General features: G+C 36.0%; 1 protein-coding gene across 1 annotated transcript in view; it reads left to right on the plus strand.

The window, feature by feature from the left end:
* Nucleotides 1-326: 326 nt before the first annotated feature.
* LOC149781807 (trifunctional purine biosynthetic protein adenosine-3-like) overlaps nt 327-14,875 on the plus strand; it is a 96,516-nt gene continuing 81,967 nt past the window's right edge. Inside the window, exons 1-4 of the mRNA XM_089935972.1 lie at nt 327-405; nt 5,558-5,702; nt 12,273-12,395; nt 13,957-14,104. Coding sequence (XP_089792098.1) covers nt 5,558-5,702; nt 12,273-12,395; nt 13,957-14,104 — 416 coding nt within the window. The 5' untranslated portion in view covers nt 327-405. The remainder of the gene's footprint in view (nt 406-5,557; nt 5,703-12,272; nt 12,396-13,956; nt 14,105-14,875) is intronic.

Below are 14,875 nucleotides of genomic sequence, written 5' to 3' on the forward strand. Positions count from 1 at the left end.
CAATAACTAAAGGAAAACTACAAACGAGCACACACACACACACACACACCTGTAAAGTGGGCACATATTGCGCTTTAGATATACCAAATAATTAAAGTTTTTCCATACACTATCTGATTTTGATATAGCATTCTACATTAAATAAGGTTTGTTGGACTTAGATAAAAATAGCAGATAACTTGCATCACTGAGCTAAAATGTGTTTGAAAAAGATAAAATCCGTTTTCTTGGTATTTCACAATTATTCCGGCAAATACTTGTATGTCGCTATTTATTCCGGTAAATATCTTTATTCTGGTTTTTATTATGGTAAATACGTTTATTCCGGTTAATCTATTGACCGCACGTGGGTGGCACGAGTGAAGTTAGTGCGGGAAATTCACCTGAAACTTGCGAAGATAACAGGTAAAATTCATATTAAAATCCGTTATGGCAAGTCGAGTAAACCTGTATCTGTAAAAAGGAATAAGAAAAGATACCAATGGAAGTGTAGCTTTTGTCTCCATTTAAGTTATTATGTGTTGTAACAGTCATTGAATTGATCACATAGTCATAGACCTACAATGTAAGACGTTGTTTTTGTTTTAGTTTTACTAGCCAAATAACTGGCTTGTAAAGAGTAGTCAGAGTTTCAGGAATATCTCACACACTTTCCAACACTCTTCCACAAATTGATATGTAATTAATATACTTAATGTTCTGTTTGTATCCTGGTGAAATCAAAACCTGACAGTGACACATGCAAATGGATACATTTTCATGTTCTGTTGCCATACATTTTAATTTGTTGAAATGCGACGGTAGTCGAGGTATGCCAAAGTATGTTCAGCCAGGTTCATACTACTACTAGTACTAATAATAATAATAAAGACTTTATTTAGAGAAGGTAACTCAATTAGTTACAGAACTAATCTACCTTGAGGCCTTCTATATGTTATGTACAATATATACAGTATATACAACATGATGTGAAGAGTCTGGCTTGACACACTAAGTAATTAAGTAATTTTAAAATTTAAAGTATCAGGCCTGGAACACATGCACAGGCATCAGTGAAAACATAAACATATATAAAATATAATCCTGGATTGAAAAATTCAGCTATGAAAATGATGCAAAATTACAGAAAAGCAGGTGGTATTTTTTGTACTAGAACTGTTCAGTTTTCTAAAGATTTCATCCATTTAAGATATTGAATATGAAAAGATGAAATGCTAGGAGCCTGCCTTATGTCAGTGGGAATGTTGTTCCATACCAGTGGACCAGTATATTGAAAGCTTTTTTTAAACAGTTCCTTCTTTGGTCTTGGTATAATGTAATTTTTTCTGCTTATTGAGAAGCCAAATTTATTCCATAAAAACCGAGAAAGACTCAAAGTTTAATCCATACAAAAGGGTACGTACATGTAATCCAATTAGCCTTACTGCTATGTTATCATAAGATGTCCGGTTTAGTCACTGATAATTGTTAAAATTACAATTATTGAACAGTAGTAACAGCTGAGATGTGGCAGTATCGATGTGCAATACCCAAGTCAGCAGGAAAATGGTTTGGTAGCCTTTATAGCTTCCCTTAGTAAGATGTTGAGCTTGTTCACTTTGATAACCAGTGGCTATTACTGCTGACAATAATTATCAAAATTATGAATCCTAACGGCCGCGAGGTCAAATCTGCGTGATGTTAATGGTACATATCGAAGCTGTTTTGGCTTCTCTCACTTAGTGTAAAGAAATGTATAAAAACAATTGGGTACTAGACTGCGACTAACGAATCACGTGACAAGATCACTTCCTTTAAAAACACACGGCAATTTGTTTAGATGCATAACAAATTGTTTTATCAGTATTGTAGTTGGCAACATGAATAACTTACTGCAAAAAGATCAACATGTCATCGAGGAAAATACAAATTCTCAGTTTAGAGGAGAAAGTGAAAGTAATTCAACTGACAGAGGGGGGGGGTTCGTTGCAGAAAACTAATGTCTGGAAGACTCAGATAAACAATATCGTGAAAGATAATGAAACAATTCTGCATAAATGGGAAGGTGAAATGGATGGAGAAAGGAAGATTGTTTGAGCCAGGAAATGTTTGTATCCTGATTTGAATGACAAGAAAAAGCAACAATTTTGTCAGTTTAATTGGGATATGACGACTTTACCGCAAGTAACAGATGGTTGCACAGATTTCAAGTGCGACACAATATTAATTGTTCTGTCCTTAGTGGAGAATCAGCTGATGTTAATAATGAAGTTATCGAAGATTGGAACAAAAGACTAAACGATATATGCAGGGGATATGACAGCAAGGATATTTTTAATTGTGACGAGACTGGTTTGTTTTTCAGACTGTTACCAATTGAGTGACAGATGATGTGAACTGTAACATAATTATAAAGACAGTTTTAAAACTACATCAATGGTTATTCATAGCATTCTTTTGAAAATGATGACAGTTTGTTTTACATTTATTTCACATCATGCATGTGATTTTTTAATGAAAATATTAAATATTTAAAATTAAATGTACTTGTGACTTTCTTCATATGTATTTACTATTCGCATTTGTCATCCCCCTCTAGAAAGGCCACCCGCATTATAAGGCCACTTTCCTGCTGCATTAGGGGTGGCCTTATAAGAGGGGGACTACTGTAATGGGATTTATTAAAAAAATAACACCAAAAAACTTCATTAGACAAAGCTCTTCATTGACAGTTATTCCCATTGATTATAAAATGAATATTTAGTGGGGATGTGTGATTTGAATTTTTAATATAGCTTTAACAATTCTTCAGTCATATCACTACTATGTCTGCAGTGTCGCAGTTTATATTTGTCTATCACTGGGGCTTCATGCTGCAGACATGTTGCATGATGTCCCACCCAGTCACATTATACTGCCATCAGGCCAACCAGTCATAACACTAACCTCTTAATGCTGAGCAGCCTAGCAAGGCAGTTGTTAGTACCTATTTGTAAGTCTTTGGTATGATTCAACCGGGGTTGAAACCTAAGACCTCCCGCATCCAAGGTAGACTCTCTTAACCACTAGGCCACTGGAGTGGTCCATGAATATTCAGTCATTAAACAGCTCCTTCCTCTTGCTTTCATTTCTAGGGAGCTCAATATTTTATTTTGTAATTGTTTCTGATAGTAATACATACTAGATCACATATTTTGAAGCAGTAACAACTAGGCCAAAACTATTTAATTCAAATGTTTCACTGATCTGCATTTGTATAAAATCTACTCTGCCTACTGGTATTATTTATTGGCTGATTAAATACATATATTACATATTGTGATGATTATCCACTAAAATTGAAAGGGTTGTTCCTAAAATATTCTTGTTCATTCCTGGTAAGGCTGATTCTTTATGAACCTTCCTTGGTTCAGAACTGCAAACTTTGATGCGTGTATAAATCGAGCTATTTTTAGCTGAAAATTGACCAGTACCATTTTGAACACTAAAACTGAATTTAGCCCGTTGGTGGTATGCATTATCATATATCAAGCTCCTTTGAACATTTTGACTTGTGATTTCATTTATATATTGAAATGTATTTATAATTTTGTGTGAAGTTTGCAGCAGTTTATTCAACATTTGTATAGGTGTAATGATGTATTGATATATAGATACTTTTTCCATATCGATATCCATATCGATACAAGAGGCAAAAAAACTAATATAAATTATACAAGTGAGACGCCATCAGTCGTGAATAAATATTAGTTGTTTACCTTTATATTCTTTAAGTTGAAGATACATCTGAGGGAGTTGCTGCAGGTATATGCACTTACTCTTGTCCGATTTTTAAAAAATATTGATATCGCTCACTTGCCTTCTATAAATTAATGTAGGATGACTAACGTAAGTGCTTTGAAATCTCACACCCCCACTTGCCAATTAAATGCTATTTATTTTATCCCGTCAGCATGTTCAGGTACTGAAAACATATCAATGTAAAGGAAACATTACAGACTTTTTCCTCATGTATGGTTTAAATCCTTTATTGATAATTTAAAAATCACATTTACATGAAGCTTCAGCTTTACTTGGATTGAGTTGGAAGGTTACACCTTCAGTTTGTCATGCAGTGAAATATTTACATTCAGTTTTGATTGGTGGTTATTGTTTGTTCAAGTCAATGGTAACACAATGACCACCAGTCAGAAATAACTGTATCTACACTGCAAGACACACCAGAAGCATTGCATCAAAACTCGATGCAGACAGATAAAAAAAAGATAAGCTTCATTCAGTACTGTGTTCTAGAGCTTGGCCCTTGACCAGTCTTGATGGATGTGACATATTTTGCACTTAAGGTCATAAGGAAACCTATAGATTGTGTGGTCCAGTGGTTCAATATCATGTTTATGGTAAGTCTAATAAGTTCTTGTTGGCTTAATGCCATTTTTCAGCAGAAAATAAGCTATAGGTAGTTCCCAAATGATGTCATCAGCCATCATATTTGTGGTGCTGGCAGATTTACCATTGAGTTCATATAGTGTTTGGAAGTTGAAATAAATTCATTGAATCAAAAGATACTGTTACAAAATATATACATAAATAAAATGTAAATTGGGCTTTCTGTTAGTATCTATATTTGTAAGTTATTTGGCTTCAGTGAGCCTTGTTCAAAATGGTCACTTTTGGTGGTCCCATATAAGAGAAACTGTCAGGTTGCCCATTGTTTAGGTAAAATGGGCAGAATATCATGTGCTAGTGACCTAAATCGGGAAGCATCTATAAATGGGTACCAGTATTTTTGGTGGAGACCCCAAGAAGAACCAGCAACCCACTGCAATCTACGGGTAAGCTTTCTGACCTAGCCATATATGTCCACCTGAGATTTGAACTCATGTGGACAGAAGTGAAATGTGTAAGTGGTATGTAAAGGCAAATTCCTTTTGACTACTCATCCACCAGTGACCAAAAGTCTAAAAAGGAAATGATGATTTCTGCACAGTAACTTTCCATTAAGAGCACGTCTTTACCAGATTTCATGGTTATTGAGCCCCATTGGTCAGTAACATCAACTTTACCCATCTGGTTCTTATAATGAGGACATTTTTATGTGGGGTGGGTGTATAATGTGCTATCCCAGGGGTGGGCAAACTACGGCCTGCAGGTTGCATGTGGCCTGCCAAGGGCTTTCATGCAGCCTGCCAAGGGTTTTCATGCGGCCTAAGAACAAGTCATCATTCGCACAGACTCTGTTTATGTTACTCTGTTTATCAAATAAATGTGCTTCTTTTGAAGTTTAGGTTTAAGTTTTCAAATATTAACAAAATATTAACAACTGAAAATTAATTAGATGTTATTTAGAAAAACCTTTTGGTTTTGCTATTTTAAATATTAATTATTTTACTTAATGAACTATGCGGCCCGCAACAAGGTGTAAATTTGTGTATGCAGCACTTGCACTGGAAAGTTTGCTCACCTCTGTGCTATCCACTGTACTCCAGTTGACATAGAAAAGATTACAATATTATATTTAATTTACATAAAGTGTAAAATGGCAGATTTGTTAAAAATTATGCCGTTTTGTTTTCTTCAGATGGCTGAAAATGTCCTTGTACTTGGAGGAGGTGGTAGAGAGCATGCATTGTCATGGAAACTGGCACAGTCCCCACTGGTCAAGATGGTTTTTGTCTCTGCAGGGAATGCTGGGACAGCCACAGAAGAGAAAGTGGAAAATGTCAGTAAGTGAAGTTTCTTTTGTTATTGTGCTGCAAAAACCCCATATATTTTCTCAGATTTGATAGGAAAACAAAATTTCGAAAAATGGTGTTGAAGTAAATGATACAACGTGGTATTACAGTATAGGAGTCGCCAAAAAGCACTTTGTGTAAGTAAGCAAACCTTGTAATAATTATAGATATCAGGGCTCAAAGAAACAAACTTTTAGGCACAGGCCCCTGGCTGGTGACTTAAAATAACTGACAAGCCCCGATTGAAATCATAAGCCTGGAGAGTTCACACCTGTAAACTCTCAAGCCAGGAGAAAAACGTCCCAATTTTAGGGTTATTTCCACACCTACCTCCTGATCTCATAATATCTTCCAATTTTTGCAGAGAACTCCCGATTATTGCCTTATGTCTGTCAATTTTCATTTCTCATACAAAATGAACCATAGATATATCGTATGCAATCCACAGATGCCATGTTCTGTTTTGTTACTTATGAATACTGTTGTGATGAAATAATTCATATCACATTTCAAAGTTTTTTTCTTCTTCAGTAAATAGTGTTAAGAAAAAACAGGATTCACTTAAATTTGAGATTTCTAAAAACCGTACAGTAGTGCTATAGTCAAAAATTTTTTTTGTCTCCAATTAGTTTCAGTCCCATAAATGCTCACTGTGAATGCTGTTATTTTCTCTGAAAACAAAATCGCATCTCCATTTCTACCCAAAGAACTCGGCCAATAAACACATGGCAATCCTCAATAGTATGTGGAAAATTACCATGATTAAATTAAAAGAAGGAATATCACAAAATATACCATGCAGTATATGTGCCCACAAAGAACTTAAGAGTTGAACCTTAGGAAAAAAGGTGGGATATAAAATGTTTGAAAAACAGTTGCCATATGTACGGTAACTTGTGAACTGCTAAAATGAAGTCCTTGGTATTTTAAGTTACAACAAAATTGGGCATTGTTTATTGCCTATCAATCGCTGGTGCTTATGTACATATGCTGTAGAAAATGGTTTCTTTGAAGTATGTCTGAAGGGCAGTTCTTTTCACAAGATAAATGCAATGATAAGGATTAACTGTTAATTAGTCATAGTGGCTTTATTGTTTGTGTACTTAAGTCTGACCTTTAGCTGTTTATGCATTTTAGCCACAGCTGACCAGAATATGAAAATAGGGGATTGTCCTGAGGGGAAATATGGCGTGTCACTGAGAAATAGCGTGACCCATGGATGCTAGCACATTGGGTTAAGGGGGTGGTGGGAATAGTCACCTCCCCCAATTTCACCTTTAAAAATGTTACGTTTTGTACATCATCCATAAAATTTCATGGTTGACCACTACGTGTCCCCCAACCACAAAAGAAAGTTTCTGCAGGCACGTCTGGAATATCCTTTTGAGAATTTCACCCTGATTTGACCTAGAAAATTGGTCAATATTTCACCCTGATTTGACCTGGAAGATTGGTCAATATTTATTGAAACCAGCACTTTAAAAAATGCAGCGTAAAAACCTCCCCATGTTAGGACCAAATCTCAATATTTTATTTGCTGTTATCCCTACTTGGCTTTTTAAAAGTTGACAGGTATGCCAGGCTCCAGTTTCCACATACCCAGAATTTCACTATTCCAATAACTGAGATGATCTTGCTTTGCATTCTATATATGCAGTAAAATCCAGCTTGAAAGAAACTTTGCTGCTGTTCACAAACTTTTCAAAAACATAATACATAGTGAATTAAACATTCTCATTCAAGGTAATAATATGTAATAACCTTTGTTCTTCTCTTTGATGTAGCTATAATGGGTTGTTCCACTTCTTGATCCTACCTATGCAAATTAGCACAATGGGTTCACCCACTACAACCTTCAACAGGTCAAACTAGCTATTGTCAGCCAATTAATGTGAAACTTTGATTTTATACCTAACCTCTTTTTCCTTTAATTGCCACTATTTAAACTGCTCAAGGGATAGTTTTATAGGAGTTAAAATTATAACAGATCACTGTTTATATATGATCATGTAACTTAGACTTGTTTTTTTAAAATATTTTTATTATTATTTTTTAAGATTACTGAAAATTGTGTTTTCTGGAAACACAACTGTGTCAGGGGGTTTGGTAGTAGAAACTCATATTTCTAGCAAAGCTTCCATTTGATTAAAGTCAGATCTACATTTCGTGTAGGACAGTGGTAATCTGATCTAGATTAAGGCATGAATGTCAGCTGTTTGAAAGTACATCTACTCATTTCATCAGTGCAATAAAAAATTCCTCAGGCAAATTATTTTTCTTTTGACAAGCCCGACAGGCACCTCGCTATGAATATAGGATGGGCCTGAACTAAAATAAGAGGGGCCCTGGGCGTCGGGCTATCAGATTTTTTGAGCATTGGATAATAATGAGGACTTTGTATAGTGCCTAATCTTTAGAAGCTCTAAGCGCTTTACAACATTAGACAACACCTATAAGATAAAAAACATAATGATATGATTACAAAAACAAACACCATGAAATTAGAAAACATTATATAAAAAAAACATGCTGAGAATATTTAAGGTAGGAAACATTATTAGGTCTTTAAGATTGTTGTTGCAGTCGAAGTAAGTGAGTTTTAAGAGCACTCTTGAATGGGATCACTGTGTCTTTGTGTCTAAGTTCAGTGGGCAATTCATTCCACATTGCTGGGCCCTGGTATGCAAAAGAACGCTGTCCATATGACTTTGTTTTCAATGAGTATACAATTGTCAGAAGAGGAGCGTAAGTATCTTGCTGGTGTGTACACATGGGTGAGGTCGAAGTATGATCCGAGCAGCTGTGTTTTGAAGTTTCTGGAGCAGATATTGAGATGAACCAGACAGAATTGAGTTACAATAGTCCAGTCTTGAAAGTACTAATGAACACACAAGTGTTTTAGTGGCATCAACTGAAAGATATTTGCAAATGGAGCTGATGCGTCTCAGCTCAAGATATGCAGCCTTGCATATGTTCATGACGTGTTGGTGCAATGTGAGAGTAACACCTAGGTTTCATACTGATTGTGTGAATTTAATGCTGGTGTTGCTGATATTTATTGTTTGAGGTAAAGGATGTGAATGAGAAAGTCTTTGTGTTGTGATCAGAATGGCCTCAGTTTTATCATCATTCATCTGCAGCTTGTTACATGTCATCCATGATTTCACATCAGAAATGCACCTCTTTACACCTTGGATGGTAGTATCAACTTCAGTTGGATGGCTAGATTTGTATATTTGGGTGTCATCAGCGTACAATTGGTGAGACACTGGATGATAATCTATGACAATTGAGAGTGACTGAGTGTACAGAATGAAGAGTACAGGTCCAAGAACTGATCTGTGTGGAACACAACATAGATCAACTAGGCTGGAGTGTATTCCATTTGCAGATACAATTTGTGTCCAGTTGACCAAGTAGGAATTGAACCACAGTAAGGCTGTATCAAGAATACCAAATACATGCTGGAGACGGTGAAGTAATATATCATGGTCTATTGTGTCAAATGATGCAGACAAATCAAGGAGGGTGAGGACTAATCTTTCCGCTATCCAACGCAGAGAGAATGTCATTAACTACTTTTAGAAGAGTAGTTTCAGTACTGTGGCAAGGGCGATATGCAGATTGTACATTGTAAAAACACTGTTTGAGTTTAGATGAGATACAAGCTGGGATAGAACAACCTTTTCTAAGAATTTTGATATGAATGGGAGATTAAAAACTGGGTGGTAGTTCTTTAAATCGTTATGGTCTAGTGCTGGTTTCTTCAGCAGAGGCTTTACAATGGCAGTTTTGAAAAATGATGGGAATTCCCCGGATGAGAGATAGGTATTAATAACATCGGTTAGTGAAGGCAATACTGGATCTAAGCACTCAAGCAGCAGTGATGTTGGGATTGGATCAAGTTCACATGACTTTGGTGCACTCTTCATCAGGATTGTACGTACAAAATCCATAGAGACAGGTTCAAATGCTGCTAATGGTTGCCGCTCAAATTCTGTATCCCAGCTGTATGGTGACAAGTCAATTGAAATTGTTGTGTCAAGCTTATCTCTAATGGTTTGTACTTTGTCACGGAAGAAATTTGCAAACATGTCCTTAAGGTCAGCTGGAGAGAAGGTAGTTGGAAGTGGTGTAGATTTGTTCCTTGACATTAGCTTGTTAATAATCTCGAAGAGCTCTTTGCAGCTGGAACTTTCCATGATCTTAGTAGTGTAGTGGGCTGATTTTGCTGCATGGACTATATTTGTGACATTCTTCTTAGCAGCTTCATAGATTTGCTTATGAATAGTGAGTCTGGTGGAAAGCCAGAGCCTCTCAGCTTTATGGCGGTCTCGTTTAGCAGTGTGAAGCTGGTCCCTAACACTGCTATACCATGGAGAACCCTTTTGAATTGATACTCTGCACTTGGTAGCTGGGGCATGTTTGTCAAGCAATGAACGCAGGCAGTTAACAAGTTGTTCTGCTGTAGGAGGTAAGCAAGTTGTTAGGTTAGCTTGGATGTCGTGCATTAGATTGGTTCTATTTATCATACGGAGGTTTCTCTTAGTAGCAGATAAAGGTGGAGGGTTAGGGACTGATACGTCAAGATGGCATATAATGCAGAGGTGATCTGATGCAAGGTCATGGGATACCAGGGAGGACCGTAGAATGTTATCATGTCTATGAAGAATCCAGTCTAAAATGTGACCATGTTTATGGGTGCGTTGGTTAACTGACTGTTTGAGGTTGAAAACATTAATGGAATCTATGAGTTTTGATGTATTTGAGTTTCCGGGACAGTCAAAGTGAAAGTTGAAATCTCCAAGAATAATCAGGTTGCCACCTATTGAATTTCCATAGTCCAGGAGATTCGGAAACTGCTCCAAAAAGAGAGTCAGCCAGATTGTTTTTTCTACTAGGAGGAGGGCGGTATAGGCAGAAAAAATGGACTGACCTTTGCTCCAGTGTGATTGTGGTTTGGACTAGTTCAAACGATTTGCGGATATTGACCTCTTATCCTGTGACAGTTTTGTGATTTACAATATGTTCTATTTTGACCTTTGAATGTACCCAAGATGAAAGTATAAACAACTCAAGTACTCACTACATGTAGTTTATAATGTTAGAACTAATGTGTGCCTATAGAAAATAGTTTTGTGGGTAAAATAGATCCCAACCCACATCTATAAGAGTGGGGTGGATCAATGACATTGATGCCATTAGTCCAGTGGTAGGATCTGAACCTGCATCATTTTGGTCCCAAGTCGGCTTGGTAACTGCACAATTAGTTGTAACATTACTTAAAGTTCTAATGCTTATAGTTCACAGCAATGCTTTCTTTTAATTTTTACTACCAAATAGGTAAATTGAAAACATTTTTGCAAAAACCAAAAACTACCCTGAAGTATGGAAAAATAGAGCTTCCTCTATTGAAAAGCTACCGACGTGGTTGTCATGGATACAAAACCACAGTTCTGAATCCTGGACCCTCTGTCTCCGGAAATTGAGGATCCTGATAGAAAAACTGAGAGTTGATTTGAGTCCATCTCTGGATTTTAAATCCTGACAATCAAGCAAATGAAACTTTTTTTTAAATTCAGTAAACAGTCATTAAACATTCTACCCCTGTGTGTCATCAGTCTCTCTGTGCCATACACAGTCATTAAACCTTCCATCCCTGTGTGTAATCAGTCTATCTGCCATAAACAGTCATTAAACCTTCCATCCCTGTGTGTAATCAGTCTATCTGTGCCATAAACAGTCATTAAACCTTCCACCCCTGTGTGTAATCAGTCTATCTGTGCCATAAACAGTCATTAAACCTTCCATCCTTGTGTGTAATCAGTCTATCTGTGCCATAAACAGTCATTAAACCCTCCGCCCCTGTGTGTAATCAGTCTATCTGTGCCATAAACAGTCATTAAACCTTCCACCGCTGTGTGTAATCAGTCTATCTGTGCCATAAACAGTCATTAAACCTTCCATCCCTGTGTGTAATCAGTCTATCTGTGCCATCATATTCTATGCATACTTCTTCAAAGGAACCAGAATAAAATTTGTTTGATTCACTCACTTAAAACTAATCTTTAAATTCATACTTGGTACTTTCATAACGTCAGTAGTAAAGGAATATATTGTACTAGGGTATTGTGATATGCAGCATCTATCCATCCATAATAATTTGCGCATAAACTGACCAGTGGAGATTCAGCAAACTTGGTACATAGGTTGCCCATATGAGGACCATCTGCAGGAGTGGTATAGATTTTGGGATTCTTTGGTGGGTGGGGGGAAACAGGTAAATTTGCAAAAGTTAGGTTACAGTGACATGGTTGAATTGTTTTGTATCAAACATTATACAAGGTTGGGGGAGAGTGGCATGTATAATGAAAAGTGTAAGGATTCACCATTGTGAGCCATGGAAGCACAGCTTTTGTTTCCAAAACAATTGCAAGTTTAAAGGTAAGTTAATTTTACTCTTGTAGAAGCAGGTAAAAATAATAAAAAAATTGGTAGCAGAAATAAATTTTCTAAAATGATGTTTCCTTTGCTTTTTATTTTTTGTGTGTTTTCTTTAAGCCCTGAATCTGAAGGACTTCAATGATATAACAGACTTTTGCTGTGAGCACAATATTAGTTTGGTTGTGGTTGGACCAGAAGAGCCTTTGGCACAGGGAATCACAGATCACCTGCTTCAGAAAGGTATGAATTTAGGGTTTCTCAATAAGAAGTCACCTGCTTCAGAAAGTTATGAATTCTCAATAAGAAGTCCAGTGAAAATGTTGTATATCTGAAATTATTAATATACACCAGACAGAACGGAAAGTGCTAAGTTCTGTATGAGAATGCTTGATAGAATTAATATTTTATACAAATAATATTAACATACGTGTTTGAGAATTTTTAATTCATACTCTACAGAGACTATAACTCAAGACCGTGGGTAAGCATCACCCATTGCCTTGCCTCACAGACCAGCCCAGATTCCATCACGACTAAGTACACATCACCAAAAATGATGCTCTGAGTCTGTGTTATATGCACTAGTTTGTAGCAGACACACTTGCATGATGACCTAGTAATTAATTCTCATGTATCTACAGATTTCTATGAAGGAAATCAATGTATATAGGGTTAATTGCACAGAATTATAAATATACAGCAGACAGAATGGAAAGTGATATATATATATATATATTTTCATTTCCAGTGAATAATTTGCAAATAAGTTGTGTGGCTCATTTTTGTTACAAGTCCATTTTCTTTTTTAAAATTTTCTGTATTTGATATTTTTGATGTCATTGAAACAAGTATAGCATAACGTAAATAAACATAGAGTACAGGATCATAGTCAAGAGTAAGTAACATACTATAATTGGTTTACTGCAGATCTTCATTTGTTTGTGCAGATGTCCATTTAAATTCTCCATTTAGATTACTAAGATGGTGCCTTTGTGTTCCATGAACATGTTTCAGATTTTTCATTGTTTTGCTCAAAAGAAAGATTATTATGTATGGATGTATGGTCAGTAGTTGTTGTTGTGGGGTTTAACGCCATTTTGCAGCACACGATAGGCTATACATGGCGACCAGTATTAATGGTGGAGGAAGAACCTGGGACAACCCCGGAAAGAACCACCGACCCACGAGAAGCTGCTGGCAAGCTTTCTCACATACCCACATTGGCTGAATCTGAGACTCGAACTGGTGCAGACAGAGGTGAGATGGCAGTGATCCGTAACGGAGAGCGCTTTAGACCACACGGCCACTCAGGGCCACTGTATGGTCAGTAAGCCAGTCCCAATAAAATTAATTTGTAAATTAACCCAGAACTTGAATTAAGAGTAAATAATTTGTAGACAACTCTTTAAACACTTCTGTTAGATTGAAAATTCATGCATTTTGGTTCTGTGATTTGTTTTGGAAACGATGCAATCAGTAATGTAGGCACAACCATTTAGAGATCAAACTGAAAAACAAGCCTCGGAATTTTCCTTTGTATTTGTTTGCATGCAGATGCAGATCAACCATTATGTGAAAATGTTTGTAACCTTCTGAACTCACTATTGCCAAGTTGACATTGAATTTCTTTTCTTTTCTTGTTTAAATATGGTGTCATAACATTTGACAAAGTAATGCATCTCAGATTTGTTTTCAATGTTTAAGAAGAAATTTGTAATACACCTTTGTGTTTCTTCCTTCTGAAGTTTCATTTTTCATGCATGCTGTTAGTTGCATGTTGATTTTGACATTATTATTTCAGGTATTCCCTGTTTTGGTCCAAGTGCAAAAGCTTCACAAATTGAGGCCAGTAAAGATTTTGCAAAACAGTTCATGACACGACACAAGATCCCAACAGCTAGATTTGAGACTTTTACTGACTTTGAGGCGGCTTGTCAGCATATTAAAAGGTGCACCTTCTTAGTCTATGAACTTAATGAAAAGATAACAACATACATACATAATTAAAAAATTTAAAATTAAAATTAAATTTAAATAGTATCTTTTAGCTAATATGAAAAAGAAATGAGTTTATAAATCTTCTGACCTTGTAATGCAGCCCTCCAATGATTGGGAGCATTTTTTTAACATTGCTGTAAAGTTTAAGATAAGGACGTCAAACTTGGGGCTGTGATTTAGGTCGAGTTGAGATGTACATCATTGTTTTGGAATTGACCCTTGCAAAGGTGATTTATGAAGGCAGATAAATGGTGAAAACAGGTTGGTATCAGAATAGCAAAAGATGTGAAAGCATGCTGATTTTCGACAGTTCTTGCTAGATGTAATTATAGGAAGATGAAAGTCAAAGATTGGTATGTAAATGGTTTCAGTCCATTATGTTAGAGCATTTTATACTTTTTAGAGAGCTTTTCAGGGTTTGATACAAAAGTTAGAATTAACTTCATTGATATTGTACTAAAGTATAAAGTGAGAAAGTTGGAGAATACCTTTGATATTTATGTAGGAAAAGAAATAACACTGTAAATACATTTTGCTGTTGATCATGTTTGTAATTTATCATATTTAATTTCTGTTTCTCTCAAAATTAGTAAGGTGAAGAGAGAACTCGTATTAGAACTACATAATGAAAAATAAAATTGTACTGGCTCTATATACTTTGTCTTCCCAGAAGTATACAGACCCAAAATAAATATGCACTTATATATTGCACATCATCTCAG

This window comes from Sinohyriopsis cumingii, chromosome 15, assembly GCF_028554795.1.
Source record: "Sinohyriopsis cumingii isolate HCF-2022 chromosome 15, ASM2855479v2, whole genome shotgun sequence".
In the NCBI taxonomy this organism is placed as follows: Eukaryota; Metazoa; Mollusca; class Bivalvia; order Unionida; family Unionidae; genus Sinohyriopsis; species Sinohyriopsis cumingii.